At 32.3% G+C, this 15,170-nt stretch overlaps 1 protein-coding gene across 2 annotated transcripts in view; it reads right to left on the minus strand.

Annotated features, from left to right (window-relative positions):
- GLRB (glycine receptor beta) overlaps positions 1-15,170 on the minus strand; it is an 87,659-nt gene that overhangs the window by 28,077 nt on the left and 44,412 nt on the right. For both annotated transcript variants that reach the window (XM_017526029.2, XM_037737609.1), the window contains exon 4: positions 13,981-14,048. In XM_017526029.2, coding sequence (XP_017381518.1) covers positions 13,981-14,048 — 68 coding nt within the window. The remainder of the gene's footprint in view (positions 1-13,980; positions 14,049-15,170) is intronic.

Raw genomic sequence — 15,170 nt, forward strand, 5'->3', positions numbered from 1 at the left:
ACAATAAAATAAATAAATGGGAAAAAAAAAAAAAGAAAATATGCATTCATAATATTTTGATAAAACATTATGTTCTGAATTTGTTATTAAGGTTCAGTATAAGAAATAACCAGATGAAGTTGTCTGTGTATATTTTACATGCTTGTTGTTAAAGCTGTGATCCCTTATTGTGATCAATGACTCTTATATGAAAATACACAGGATGGATTCCTCATTTAATTTTTAATTTGTTAGAAATATATTACTACCATACCATTATATGGGTATTTACCATATGCTAAGTATACTTAATGTCAAGTGCTTTGCAAAACCACATTTAATCCTCAGAATCTACACTATCAAGATGCTCTCCTGATGCTTTAATATGCTTCATATAACTGGAAAATAAGACTTAGTTGTGTTTTTCTTTTTGTCTTGTAGCTGGAAAACTAAACATTAACTCTACTATCTATTGCATTAACAATTTATCTTTCATACCCTGGTGCAATTACCATTGCATGATTCCTGCACATTTAGTTCTTTCTCAATTACATAATTGTATTTTTGTTATTATATATCTCAAATCTTTCTGAAATAAAATGGATAAAAAATAAATAAAATAACAGTCTAGATAGTGCCTTATTCATGACAAGGCTATTTCAGTATTATTTGTGTGTAGCTGCCAAGAAACATTGCCAATGTGGCTTCCAGAGTTAGAATGCTTTATTTCAGCCTAATATTAGTTCATCTTCTTTTAATAGAATTTTACATATATGCACAGGGATATATGTATTAAGTCCTCATAGGTATTCTTTATTTATTTATTTTAGTTTTTTATTTTTATTTTTTGAGACAGCGTTTTGCTCTGTTGCCCAGGTTGGAGTGCAGTGAAACTATCACAGCTCACCGCAGCCTCAACCTCCTGGGCTCAAGTCATCCTCCTTCCTCAGTCTTGGGCAATATTTTTAAAAATTTGTATAGAGATGGTATCACATCGTGTTGGCCAGGATGGTCTCGAAAGTCTGCCTCAAGCTATCTTCCCTCATCGGCTTCACAAAGTGCTAGGATTATAGACATTAGCCACCATACTCAGCCACTCATTGGTATTCTTTATCCAGACCAAAACAAATATCTTTTGGAACATAGGCTGGTTTGCTTCTCAGTAATTAATTTCTAAAGATTTTATATCAGTATTTTATAATAATATTCATGAAATTATCTGACAGAAATCAAAGAAATGGTAATATTTAACTTCAGCATGTTTTGCATAACTAAAAAAGAAGTCATTCTCTGTTTCGGGGGTGAAAGTCCATAAATTAAGCCTACACCATACAATATTCCTCTTATAATTTTCATACATGCACACATGTTTTGAAAGCATAATTACATGTTCTACCTATCAAAATGGTATTGTTAAGTGATCTAAAATTACATACCAAAATTAGCTTTCTTTTTAAATTTCTATAGCAATTTTAATAGTGTTTCTCCATGTGAAGTTTACTATTCTAAATGCTTCTTGAAATCTTATAAATCTTTCTACACAATCCAAGAATACATTTGTGTTTTTTATCAGTATTAAGTCCAAGCATTTTAAACAGCAGAAAGCTGTGTAGGTTAGAGAAAAGCTCTACATAGCATTGACAAAATTAAAACCATCTACAGGAAAATTAGAAATGATGTAAGAACACTTTATTTATAGTTAACCACCATTTTTAGTCTTTATACAATCATAAATAACTTTAAAAAAATTATAATAGCCTAATTTGTAAAAGCTTATATAATGGAGTCAGCATGGACTTGGAAATATAAAAGGCCTGATTAAGAGCTCATCTCGAAATTTTAAAAGCTTCGACCCTGAACAAGTTTCTAAGTTTCTTAACCCTTCTAAATTATATATATACATATATATATACACACACATATATATATATATATATCCTATTACGAGGATTAAATAAAATACTCAGTGTAAAGGATTAATATAGAACGTGCCATATAAATAAGCAGGTTTCCTTCATTTCCTTCCCATTTTACACCCTTGGAAATCCAGCTACACATTACTTCATAGACTTTTAGAAAACATTTATTTAAATTCTATCTAAATCCGTAAGTAATTGACTCATTGGTTCATTCATTCAAAAATTATTTATTAATGATATATTCCTTTTCATGATCTGGTTAGTAAGGACACAGCTGTCAGCTCTCCTTGCTTTTAAAAATTAACTATGAGGGATATTGAACATCAGTCAAGCATAGCTTGAAAAGGCTACATCCAAATAAAAGAAAAAACAGTTCACAATGGAACATCTAACCTAGGCTCTCGAGATACATTTAAGCTAACAAATGAATTGACACCTATACTGAGACCTGAAGTTAGAGAAACCTGGGTCTAAATTCTGTGCTAAAAAATTTACTATGTGAGTTTAAGTCAAGTTGTTTAACTTCTCTGAGCCTCAAATTCTTTGTCAATAAAATTAGTCCACAGTAACTCTTAAGAATTAAAGGAAATACTCTATCTAAAGCATGAAACCTGGCCCCAAGTAAGTACTCACAAAACTTAATCAGTTTTATTATATGTATTACTAACATTATTATCACTGTCTGTTATCCCCATTTTGAATACTCAGTCATTTCTATTGACAGCATTCCTTTTCTATTGTTGTAAAGATGCTATCTAGAAGTTTTAGTGGGCTGCTAAACGTCATTAAAACTAACATTTTACTAATTCTTCAAAAGATTTTAGAAGGCACTTATTGTATGTACTATAAATCCAGAATTACATTAGGTGCTAGTCATACAGAGATCAACACAAAATGGTACTAGAAAACAAATCTGAGATTTTTCAGACTATTACTCAGATTTCACTGACTAGAGATACATGAACTCACATGGCAAACTTGATGTATGGACTAACAGAATAATATATCTACCTGTTATGTTCCAGATTAAATTCAGTGATTAAAGAGGCTCACTTAACCAATGGTTTTGCTGGGCTGTGTAAAACAATCATTCCTTCCTTCATTTGTTCATTCATTCAATAGTTTTTCATTAAGGACTTCTGGTGTTCAAAGGTCTGAGCTACCAGTCTGAGAGGAATAAGAACATGGGGTCAATATTCTCAGGAGGTGATGATTAAACAAGTCATGAAACAACTGGTAAAGACTCTAAGAGATGTAAGAACAAAACAATACTTGTCGAGAGAATAAATGATCACATCAGACACAAGGGATCAGGAAAGGCTGTAGAACATGAGTCTGGTGAGGTTCCCAAAGAGTAAGAATTTTGACAGGTGGTGACATGTGGGAAAAGCAGAACCAAATCAGAGGCAAAAAGGTACCACTTCTTAATCAGTTTCATCAGCAATGTGAAAGAATATTAAATATCAAGATAGAGAAAATGGCCCCAAAAATTCAAGATCATCACTAAACAGCGGCCAAGCAAGAAACAATGGAAAGGTAGGAGTTAAAATCAAGGCCAAGAAATATACAAAGAACTCTTGAAACTCAACAATCAGAAAACAAACAACTCAATTAATAAGTTGCCAAAAGACCTGAACAGGTATTACCCCAGATGACAAATAAGCATATGAAAAGATGATCAACATCCTCTGACATCAGGGAAATACAAGTTAAAACAACAATGAGATACCACTACACGCCTATTTGAATGGCCAAATCCAGAACACTCACAATAACAAACACTGCAAAGATGTGGAAAAGAGGAGCAAACTCATTGTTGATAAAAATGAGAAACTGTTCAGCTACTTTGGAGATAGTTAGTGGTTTCTTACAAAATGAAGCATACTGTTACCATATGATCCAGCAATCACACTCCTTGGTATTCACCCAAAGGAGTTGAAAATATGTCAGCATAAAACCCTTCATTTAGATGTTTATTGTAGCTTTATTCATAATTGATGAAAATGTCATTTGGTAGATGAATGGGTAAGTAAATTGTGACACATCCAGACAATGGAATATTATTCAGTGCTAAAAAGAACTGAACTATCAAGCCATCAAAAGTTTAAGATGGAACATTAAATGCATATCACTAATTGAAAGAAGCCAATCTGAAAAGGTCACATACTGTACGATTTCAGTTATCTAACATTCTGGAAAAGGCAAAACTATGGAAATGGTGGTGCCAGAAATTAAGATTTCTGGTACCAGAATTTAAGAAGAAAGGGATGAACAGGTAAAGCACATATGATTTTTAGGGCAGTGAAACTCTTCTGTATAATACTATAATGGTGAAGTAATATCATTATACATTTGACAAAACCCACAGAATGTACTAAACTAGGACTGAAACCTATAAATGATAAACTTTGGATGATAATGTTAAATTATATTTAAAATTATCTAATTATATTTGATAACAAATGTACCAATTTGGTGTGTTTATCCACTCATTTGCTAAATGACACTTTTGTCAATTATGAATAAAGCTGCAATAAGTCTACATTGAGTCTACTTTTAAAAGGTGAATGCAAAAAAATTACCAAAAACAAAATCAAAGTAAAGAAATACAAGGTTAAGAAAAAAATATCCACAATTTTGAGATAAGGCAAAAATTTGTTTGTCCTTTCAATATAATACTAAAACAATATCTAACAAGCCCACTTAAAGGCCCTGTGATTCTCCAGGACATTGTAACTTTGAATTGATACTTTCTATTGATTAGAGTTATGACTGTAAAATTAGATAACTTTTAAAAAATTGATGTTACTTATGATTTCTGTCATATAAAAATATTTCACCAAGACGATATCCATAGTTCTCTGAATAACATTAACAAGTTTTATTTAACAATCTAATCTCAGCATTATTTCTTTTGCTTCTGTCTATTTAATTCTTTGAATTAGCTTCATTATGCTGTTGGTTCCCTTAACAGTGCATCAAATAAATCATTCATATGTCTTCACTATAAGTCTGTCTTAAACTTTTAAAAATTATATATTTTTCTCAAAGACTTCAACACATAATTTCTATATGATCCAGAAATTCCAATCCTAGGTTTATATCCCATAAAACTGAAAGCAGACACTCTGACAAATATGCTTGTACACCCGTGTTCATAGCAACATTATTTAAAATAGCCAAAAGGTGAAAATAACTCATGTCTATTAACAGATAAACAGATAACCAAACTTTAGTATATATATGCACACGCAATGGAATATGATTCAGCCATAAAAAAGGAACAAAATTCTAATATATGCTACAACATGCCTGAACCTTCAAAACATTACGAAAATAATAATAATAATAATCAAGATTAAGTTTGTTCAAAATTATTACTTAAAGCAGGAATACGTAATGAAAACAAAAATAAGAAACAAAACGACACAAAAATACCTGGGAGGGCAAGCATTTAAAGGACTAGCCAGAAAACAGAAAAAGAAAAAAATCCTAAGAATGTGACTTAGCCAAACCAAAAGAACAAAAGCTTTGTGATGGTCAATAGCAGTAAGTGCCACAGAAGGTCAAGTACAGAAAAAAACAAAAAACAAAAAAAAAAAAAACCATCTACTTTCAGCAAATGCAGAAGCCACTGAAAAAGGTGGCAAAAACATTTTTGGTACAGAAGTGTATCAAAAACAAGATTGCAGAGGATTAAGGAGTGAATGGAATACAAAGTTCCCTTCTATATAAAATGGGGATAATAATCACAGACTCACAACATAGAGTTTTAGGAAGGATTCAATGAGAGGATATATGTAAAGCACATGAACTGCACCTGGAGATATTAGGCTCTAAACAAGTTTTTCATTTTATTAGGAAATATCCTTTATGCTATTGTTATTCCCTTTTAATGCTTGTAAAATGATTAATATGCTTTTTTGCTTCAAAAAATTCTTCATATAGTGTAACAGATTTGGGTTTCTCCGTGCTGAGATGATCCACCTACAATTACACTGAACAGTCTTTCACCTCTAGGTATCAAATCTCAACACTATACATTTGTTAGCATTTCCTGAACTTTTAGCACTATACATTTTTAGCACTATACAGTTTTTAGCGTCTCCTAAACTCTTCTTCTTGCTTTAAGCTGCACCATTGTAACCTCAATATACCACAAAAAAAAAAAAAAATCTCATATGGGTCTCTATTCCAATTATGTTTTTTTAAATAGAGCTCCATCAGAGCTGTGTCCCAATGAGCATCGCCAAAACTGGAAATTGCCAACTTCATTGGTTCATTCAGTGTATCACTTTGATTATTATGTCTTATTTCATTATGAAGGTGCTTCCAAGATGCTTTTCTATTAGTTATAAGGTTATATAATATTACAATTCAACACAAGTTGGAGCAAGCTTATGTATCTTTTATTTCAAAATTTTACAACTTAATAGTTTGGGTGGAACATTCATTAAAAGATAAAAGCTCATTAGTTATATGCTTTGGTTAATGTTTTATGAGTATTTTCAAATAATTACTAGTTATTGGCATTTCAAATGCCTTATATTAAGATAACCATCTTTGAAACCCATTTATTTTCATTTTCAATTATTCAATCACAGTAATTATAGCTCTATCATTTATTTTGCAAGGAACAAATTCCCATCAGAAACAGACTTCTTTTATGAGTGGGAAATTACTTAATTGCTTTTAAAGTACTTGGTGACAAATAATATTCATTGTTCATTCCAAATAACACACTATTAGTCATTATCTGGAAAAATGGATGGTCTCCAAAAATGTTTAGAACCAATTAACACTCAAATTAAACTATTTCTTCAAGGCAATAAAACATTTCACAATAAGACATTATAATCAGTTAATTTCATAAATGATATTTTAATATTAAGAACTGTTTATCTATACTTTGTAATGTTGTTAGAATAGCTCACATATGTAATCTTTAATTCATTTGTTTTCTTTACATTATGGCAAAAATTAGCATTCAAATAAATAAAAGAGTTCAGCTGTTATTGCATCTGGCGTCATTATAATTAAAGTTCTGTCGATAGGGCTATTAAAAGCCTGGTTTGAAAAAGATTTAAAATTTAGCCTCTAGTCAGGTTAAAAGTTTCACATAAGAATGTCTGTAAAAGCTCTTAAGTTACATATTAGTGATTTTTCTAAATACATCATTTTTCAAAGTTTTTGGATAAAGATTCTTCAACAACACCTTATGGATAATTACTTGTTCTAGATCAATCCCCATAGTCCATTTCTATTAGGAGTGCCTGGTAGCTGGTATGATGGTGTCACACTAGACTGGAAACCCCATAAAGAACAGCAACCTGCTGAGGCTCGGTATACAAAGTATCCAATACACTTCTATTAAATACGAGAATGGGGAAATGCCTTCTGTGTCATCTTAACAGTTCAGAAAGTTTTCTAGCATTCTTCACACCATTCGTTTAACTTTTTCCATATTCATTAATAACAATAACCAAATTATTGGAAAGAGAAAACAAAACTTGCACATTTTTCACCCTTCCTCAATGCCTAATATAGTACTCTTAGTTGTGAAGTTTAATCATCAATGCTTCTCAATAATGTAACTTGAAGAAAAAAGGTAATGAGGAAAGTATTCATAATAAATTGTTCAGTTTCATGTACATACCCTAAAAAAAGTAACTTTGACAAAGAGAAAGGACTAAAGTATATTTTAACTACAAAAACATATATATTTTTAAAATTACATCCTTAATAGAATAAACCTTAATGAGTGAGAGGTTTAAGTAATTACTCAGTAAAATATAACTGATTCTTTTGGCATTTCCATATATGGATAAAGTTATGTTATAATTAGGTAATCCTTCAGTTAGGCTTGGGAAGAAGTTACATGCAATCAGATAAACCTCCAGCAGAATTCAGGAGGAAGAAAACACTAACAAATGCTCGGCATATGTATTAGTTTCCAATTGCCACTATAATAAAATTACCAAAAACGGTGGCTTAAAGCACGAGAAATTTAGTATCTTAGAGTTCGTAAGTTAGAAAACCAAAATCATGTTCACTGAGCTAAAGTCAAGATTTCTGTCTGAAGGGCTGGTTTTTTGGAACCCTCTGAGGAAAGAATCTGTTTCCTTGGCTTCTTCAGTGTCTGGAGGTCACCTGCATTCCTTGACTCGTGGTCCCTTCCTTGCCTGACCACCACTTCATGCATCCTTCATCACAACTACTACCACTGACCCTGATCTTGCTGTCTCTGTCTTATAAGAATGCTAGCAATTACACTGACTCCACTTGAACCATCCGGGATACTCGCCACCCAAAATTTGGCATACAATCTCCAATATCTAATCACATCTGAAATGTCCCTTTTTTCATGTAAAACAGCACATCCACAGGTTTGAAAGGATATAAAATTTAGCCTCTAGTGAGATTATTAGTTTCATGTAAGAATTGCAATTACTGGTGATTAGGACATGAACATCTTTAGTGGGCCATAATTCAGCCAACAACAGGGTGCAAACCCTGAAGATGAATAACATGAGAAAAATGAAGATGAAATCAGTTTAATGTTTCTAATTTTACATCTAAGGTGTAAAATCTACTAAGATGGGAAATAATATTATTCTATAGTAAATGCTTTAAAATTATCAACAAAAACAAAAGATAAAGAAGAATAAATGAAGGAAAATTTTAAGGAAAGTATTTTAAATCTAAATATGGAAATATGTAAAATAAAATTGCTTTAAAACAACAAAGATGAGCAATTACCAAGAACTAGAATTAAGCTTTGTAGTGGATTCCAAATATGATTTTTTTTTCCTTGACAGTCACAGCTGTGTTTCCCAAAAGGAGTTGCAATCTATTATTAAAATAAACAAAAAGTCATGGAACAGAAAGGCATAGAAGGTCTGACAGGATCCTGAATTGTAGTGCAATAATAATTCAATATAATTACAAAGCATGCCTAATCTAAAGAAAGAAATGGATTGTATAAACAGGTTTTTATTTCCATGAGAGAGCTTTTCTGTATTTCTGATAAGGTAAAGTGTCAGTGTATAGATTATGACAATAACCCATAATACACAATTTTCCCCACATAAGTTCAACAGTTCACATTGTCAGTTATGAAAATCCTGCTGATTAAAGCCAAAGTTAGGAATTGAGTGGAAACTCAACAAATATTATAAGCATAACTCTTGTCACCTGCCCTCTAACAAGTCATTCTTCTCACTGTTTTGAATGCTTTTACTTCAATTGTCACAAACAGTAGCACATAAACTGACAGAGCTAGATCTGACTGTTCCAGCAACTTCAAATTGGGATGATAACATTTATTTGACAATTTTGGTGATGTTACTACTGTATTACTCTCAGTAAATACCACTTATAGCATTAATAATTATGCCTTACAAAAATATAAGGTAGCAAAATACAAATGAGTGCACACACATGAGAAATAGGAACTATAAAACTTCACAATTAGGCCATAAAACAGGCTAAAGGAGCACATAACAGAGGGATCATGTTTACTTATCTTGCCGGGTCCACAAGGGGTGTGATTGCAAAGGCAAGAACTTCCCACACCATACCTCTATCCACCCCCATCCAGGAGCCTCGAGTTATTTGTCTAACTTTCTCTCGGGAGGACAGACTGCCCAAGGTAGCTTCTTTTGTTTAGAAATCCCCAGAAAAGCTATGGGATATGGGAGGACTGTAAGCCAGGCAGCCAATCAGATGTCAAAGTCAAAGATCAATCACTCCAGAGGAAGTGTGAAGGATCTCCTCTCATGGAACAAGAACTTGAATGGGGCAGCAGTGACTCCAAGATTAAAAGACCCCCTGCTTCTCACCTGTGCGGACTCCATGCCTGGATCCCCTCCCACAACAGTGTGGGAGTTTGTTCTCTCTCTCTTTCTCTCTCTCTCTCTCTCTCTTCCTCTTCTTCTCTCTTTCTAACTCTGCCTAATAAATCGCTTTTCTACAAAACTCTTTGGGTCTGATATTTATTTGAATGAGCCCACCATACCTCTAGGGCCTCTTCCCTCATTCCTGGGGCAGGACGGCTAAGAACCTGCAACACCGAGTTACATAACCATAGAGATGTGGGAAAACTTAAGGAATATTAATATAGTGTAACTTTTCCTCCACTACGCAATAATGGTTTATGAATAATATGAGAAGACTTCTAGTTTGGCCAGCAACATTTAGCATCTAAATTTAGAGGGAAAAAAAAACAAGCAAACAAATTTTTTCCAAGTAGAATTGGTTAAAATTTCCAGACAATAACGTTAATGCCAATAACCTTGCTTGCTTCTTTGTTTGACAATCAATATCATCTACTGAGGAACTGTGCTGCCCCTTTTCCTTTAAAAGTTGCCCTATGTCTTTCTGACACCTGACTCGGGCTATTCATGTTATATCTTCTCCCAGGCTCTGCATTCTGCATTGTGCTTTCTTTAATAAGCAGCTGCTATTTGAAGTAGAATGGTTTGAACTGCAGAGGAATGTGCGGGGCAATACTGAAGCTTTTTAAATGTTAAGACTTCCTTTGGCATGATCTCAGCTCACTGCAACCACCACCTCCCAGATTCAAGTGATTCTCCAGCCTCAGCCTCCCAACCAGCTATGATTGCTGGTGTGTGTCACTATGCCCAGCTAATTTATTAGTAGAAGCAGTAGTCCAGACGGGGTTCATTATGTTGGCCAGGCTGGTCTTGTACTCCTGACCTCAGGTGATCCACTTGCCTCGGCCTCCCAAGATGTTGGGATCACAGGCATAAGCCACTGTGCCCAGCCAGAATTTCCTTATTTTTGTAGGGGAGATTTCTAGGAGGCTAGTAATAGACAAAGTCATACATATATAGTAGGACTGCTAATACAATTAGAAATAATTCATTTTTTTAAGGATGAGACACTATTACAAAATTTTAAATTAACTTGCTAACCTATGACAACCAAAGAGTCACCATCACTGGCTAAGCAGTTGCTATGCCAGTCAAAACACTGTTGTTTTAATTTTGTAACTTTTTCACTCCCTTTAGTAACACAGCAAGGACATAACAGACTCAAACACAAGCCTGTTGGATGACACAACTCACACACAGTCCACTATTACATTGCCATGAATGTACATCCTGTATGTAGACAAATCTATTATTCTCTGCTCTCTCAAACTCTTGTTTTGAGGAGCTTTTGTGTTTATTTTTTGTTTGTTTGTTTTTTTGTTTTGAAGAGGCACCCTCTCATAATATAACTCCTGTCCAGGCATGAAGAATGCCCTTTCGGGTTACATTTCTGAGTCATCACTATTATTTTCTGACCATTGTTTATAACAAATTATGAAGAACAAGTATTGTCTAGATCCATTTTTTTTTCCTTTGGAAGATATTTTAATGTTACTTATATATCTATAGTAACTTATGCTTTGCTAACCATTAAGCAACAAGGTATTAGAGCATTTGCCTTGAGAAGATGGAGCAAATATATAAAATATTACTGTCATATGACATATGTGTACAATTCTACTTTATAAGGGTATATAAAATAAATATTGCTAGAAGCAAAAAAATAATAATTACGATAAAATGGAATATTTAAGTATATTTATTGAGTGTAGTACTGATTCTAAACATTTAGGCTATGTCTGGTCAATACAAAGTGAAGGCCAGATTGGTTTTCATCCAGGCTCTATGATCAAAGAAATAGCGAATATAAATAATTTGATTCCTCTAGATAAAGGTCTTCAAAGTTTTCAAAATTACACTCTGTAGTAATGACATTAGTCTGTTATTAAGCCATCTAAATGCTCAACATTAATCTACTGTTTAAATATGTTCCACCAATCCTTTTACTTAACTAAGCAAATAGCAAATTTATTTATTCATTCAACATTAGCTAATAGAAAAATTATTTATGTCTTCATTATTTATTGAGTGCCTGTCTTATGTATTTTATGGAAAATGAAGAAGCAGAATACATTATTGCTAAATTTATGAGTTTGATAGTCCATTAGAGAATAAAAGAAATACATACAAAAGTAATTTAATTACAGTATAGAAGCCATTAGATCTAAGTAACAGGCAAATGATAGAGATGAAGAACCTAGATTGAAAAGAGTGGACAAAGTGGGTAAGAATAGCCACAAAAATCTCTGTTTAGAAGATAAGAGAAGATCAAGAATAAAGAGTAAGGGTACAGAATCCATGATGAGAATTTATTGAATATGGTGCCAAGAATAAGTTATTCATGGCTAACTACTGGGATGGGTCTGTGCAGAGGGGTGAGAGGATATATATTAGAAATGATGAAAAATTTTATCATAATCGTCAAATAATCTGTAAGAAATTCTTTTAACATCCCATGTTCCCTGGTATTTTCAACTCAATACAACCAAGTAACTACAGATGAGACCTACCAGAATTCCTTCCTGATATTTGGAAGGAATTAAATATTTGTTACAATATAGATACTTTAATGACACCTACTCAGCTAGCTCAGTAGGTATCATTAATGTATCTATATCACAAAAGAGAAAAAGAGATCCTTGCATTTGCTGACCTAAAACTCTATTGGGTCTGACCACAGAGGCATGCAAGATAAAGAGTGGGGACGTTTCCCATAGGACGCAATATCTTGATAGATAAGTTTCAGTATTAGTAGAGTGCTATCATGCTAGATAACCAGGGTACAGAATGGGATATGGAGATCAAATAGATTCCGGTAAAGTTTTACCTTGAGAAAATGATATCTTTGACTCTTGGAAAGTGAAGTACATAGATAGGTTAACCACATTTTCAGTTAATAAGTGCTATACTGTCTCTTGAGTCATAGATGGTAATTTATATTTTACTTCAGAAAAGTCTCCTAGTGATTTATAATGCATGTCTATGTTATTTAAATGATGTAAAAAGTCACTTGAGGTGAATCCCAAAATTTTTAAAATAATTCTCTAAAAATATCTACACATTGTCAATTACTCAGCTTAAATATACACTTCTACAAATAAATAACACTCTCATCACATTTAAAACATAAACATCATCGTCATTAATTAAATGCAATATACAATTCCTTTTATAATATGCTATGCTGCTGCTATTAGGAATAATGGAGTAAATATTTTAAGTAATTCTGTTACTAGTCTGAGATATTCCCGGAAAAAAATAGACTATACTCTTGCTATTCTTACCCGGCTTGCAGTCAAAATCTTACATTATTACTTAATAAAATGTAAGTATCTCCAAAAAAAAAAATACAGAAAAAAAAAATGTTGGGTCTTCTTTCTTCTACCTGAAGTATTATTTCATCATGTAGTTTGTCAAAAATGGCACAAGTTTAATATTCCAAAACCTTAAAAAGCAAACAGACTTTGTCAAATGGCTTTTAAGGAGCTTAGGATATCTGCTAATATTACTTTATCGATAACTTTGTCCCTAAAGTCCAACTTATCATGGACAACAGCCACTCCCTCAAACCTCTTTCCTATTCCTTTCAAGACACAAGTCTTCCTGTCACTCCTTCCTAATCTTCATCTGCCTTTCCCTGCCCTTTAATCTTGCTGCACCATCTTTTCAAGGAGTTCATGTTGCCCTATCTTATGGAAATCAATTTTCTTAATTGCTTCTTACATTTCTCTGCTCTATGTATCACAAAATGAACAAAACAGACAAAACAAGTATTCTCCTTAGGAAGTTGGAAGAAGAAAAAACTGAATACTTGAAATATTTTTTAATGTTCCAGCATATAAGCACATTAGAAAACAAAACGAAAAAATGTTCCTTGGACTTCACGTCATAAATCCTTTCTCCAGGTTTTCTCCTGAAAAATCTGTGTATCCAATCACAGTTTTTCAGAAGGAATACATCAATTCTTCCAAGTCTGTAATTTTTAATGCAACGTTAAAGCTAAATTTGAGTTGCAAGATTATGTGGGTAACTGAAATCACTCATTTAACAAAATCTAGAAATTTGGACATTTTATACTAGGAAAGGGCATGCATTTTTGTTAGTTACTCCTGATTTTTCACTTTTAATGTTACTTTATCTCCTCTCTTTAAATATTTGACAAAATATTAAATTAATTACAATCTTACCATTGTTGTTTCTTGAATGGATCCAAAACTGTTAATAAAAATGTTGACTACTACATCAACAGGAATGCCTATGAATAAAAATTAAGAATATATTTATTAACAGTAAAAATACTTGACTAGAATCATCATAGTTTTTTGTTTTATACATTTAATTATCATATTTTTTCCAATCCACATGGAATACAAAATCTATGGCTTCAGTATAACATGTTCATAATTCCTACTAACTTATTTTTCTAAATAGGGATCATAATACAAATAAAAAATGAGTTCAATTGTATTATAATGTTCTTTTTTTCAGGCAGAATTATGTCTTAAATTGTAAAGACTCTGGAAAATACATTTACCTTTAAATATTTTTTTAAATTGCCCTAATACATTTTTAAGAAACTACCAATTATTCTTTAAAAAATTATTTTAAAAACAGGGTTTAATTTTTCACATTTTTCTAATCAGTTCAAATTCTTACTTTAATAGGTAAAACAGTATTCAATAAATTTTACTTATAATTATTACATTTTAGCTTTTAATTCATGAAAATGCAAAGCTAATTGGACACATAATAAAGTCATTATAAAGATTTTTGCCTGACCTTTTGAAAAATAATTTGAAAGTTCACGGAGTGAGAACTAAGGTATAATGTTGCAAATTTCTTTCTATTTTTTTTGTTTTTCAACTCATTGTGGCTGCTGGTTGGGCTAACAAAGGGAAAATGTGAATTTAGCCTTTTAGCCACAGAACCACTAACTGATGAAAAACAGGTGGTGAATCAATATATGCTAGACATGTGACAACCCAGACCACGGCTGTTGTTGAAAGTAACTGAATAGGTCCTGGTAATGAACAAAAACCCATTTTTACAGCATAGTTGTATAACTTCGGTTGACTAGAAGCAGCTGCAGACCTTTTTTTTTTTTTCTTCCAAAGGCAAAAAGAAAAAAAAAAGAAAAGAAAAGAAACATCAAGGCTTATAATTTTAATCTGATCTACATTAATACCTGTCCTTAACCAGCAAGAAGGATTGTAGTTTTCCAGAGATTTTTTTCTCGCAGCTTTTTTCTAATTCATCAAAAGGACAAAAGAGGTCTATACAACTGTACAACCTGCTCGTGACTCATTTTATTGTAAGTATAGTTTTGGTTCATAAAAGACATGATAAATGGTAATATCTAACTGGAATAAAAATAATC

This window comes from Cebus imitator, unplaced genomic scaffold (assembly GCF_001604975.1).
Source record: "Cebus imitator isolate Cc_AM_T3 unplaced genomic scaffold, Cebus_imitator-1.0 Scaffold40, whole genome shotgun sequence".
NCBI classification, from domain to species: Eukaryota; Metazoa; Chordata; class Mammalia; order Primates; family Cebidae; genus Cebus; species Cebus imitator.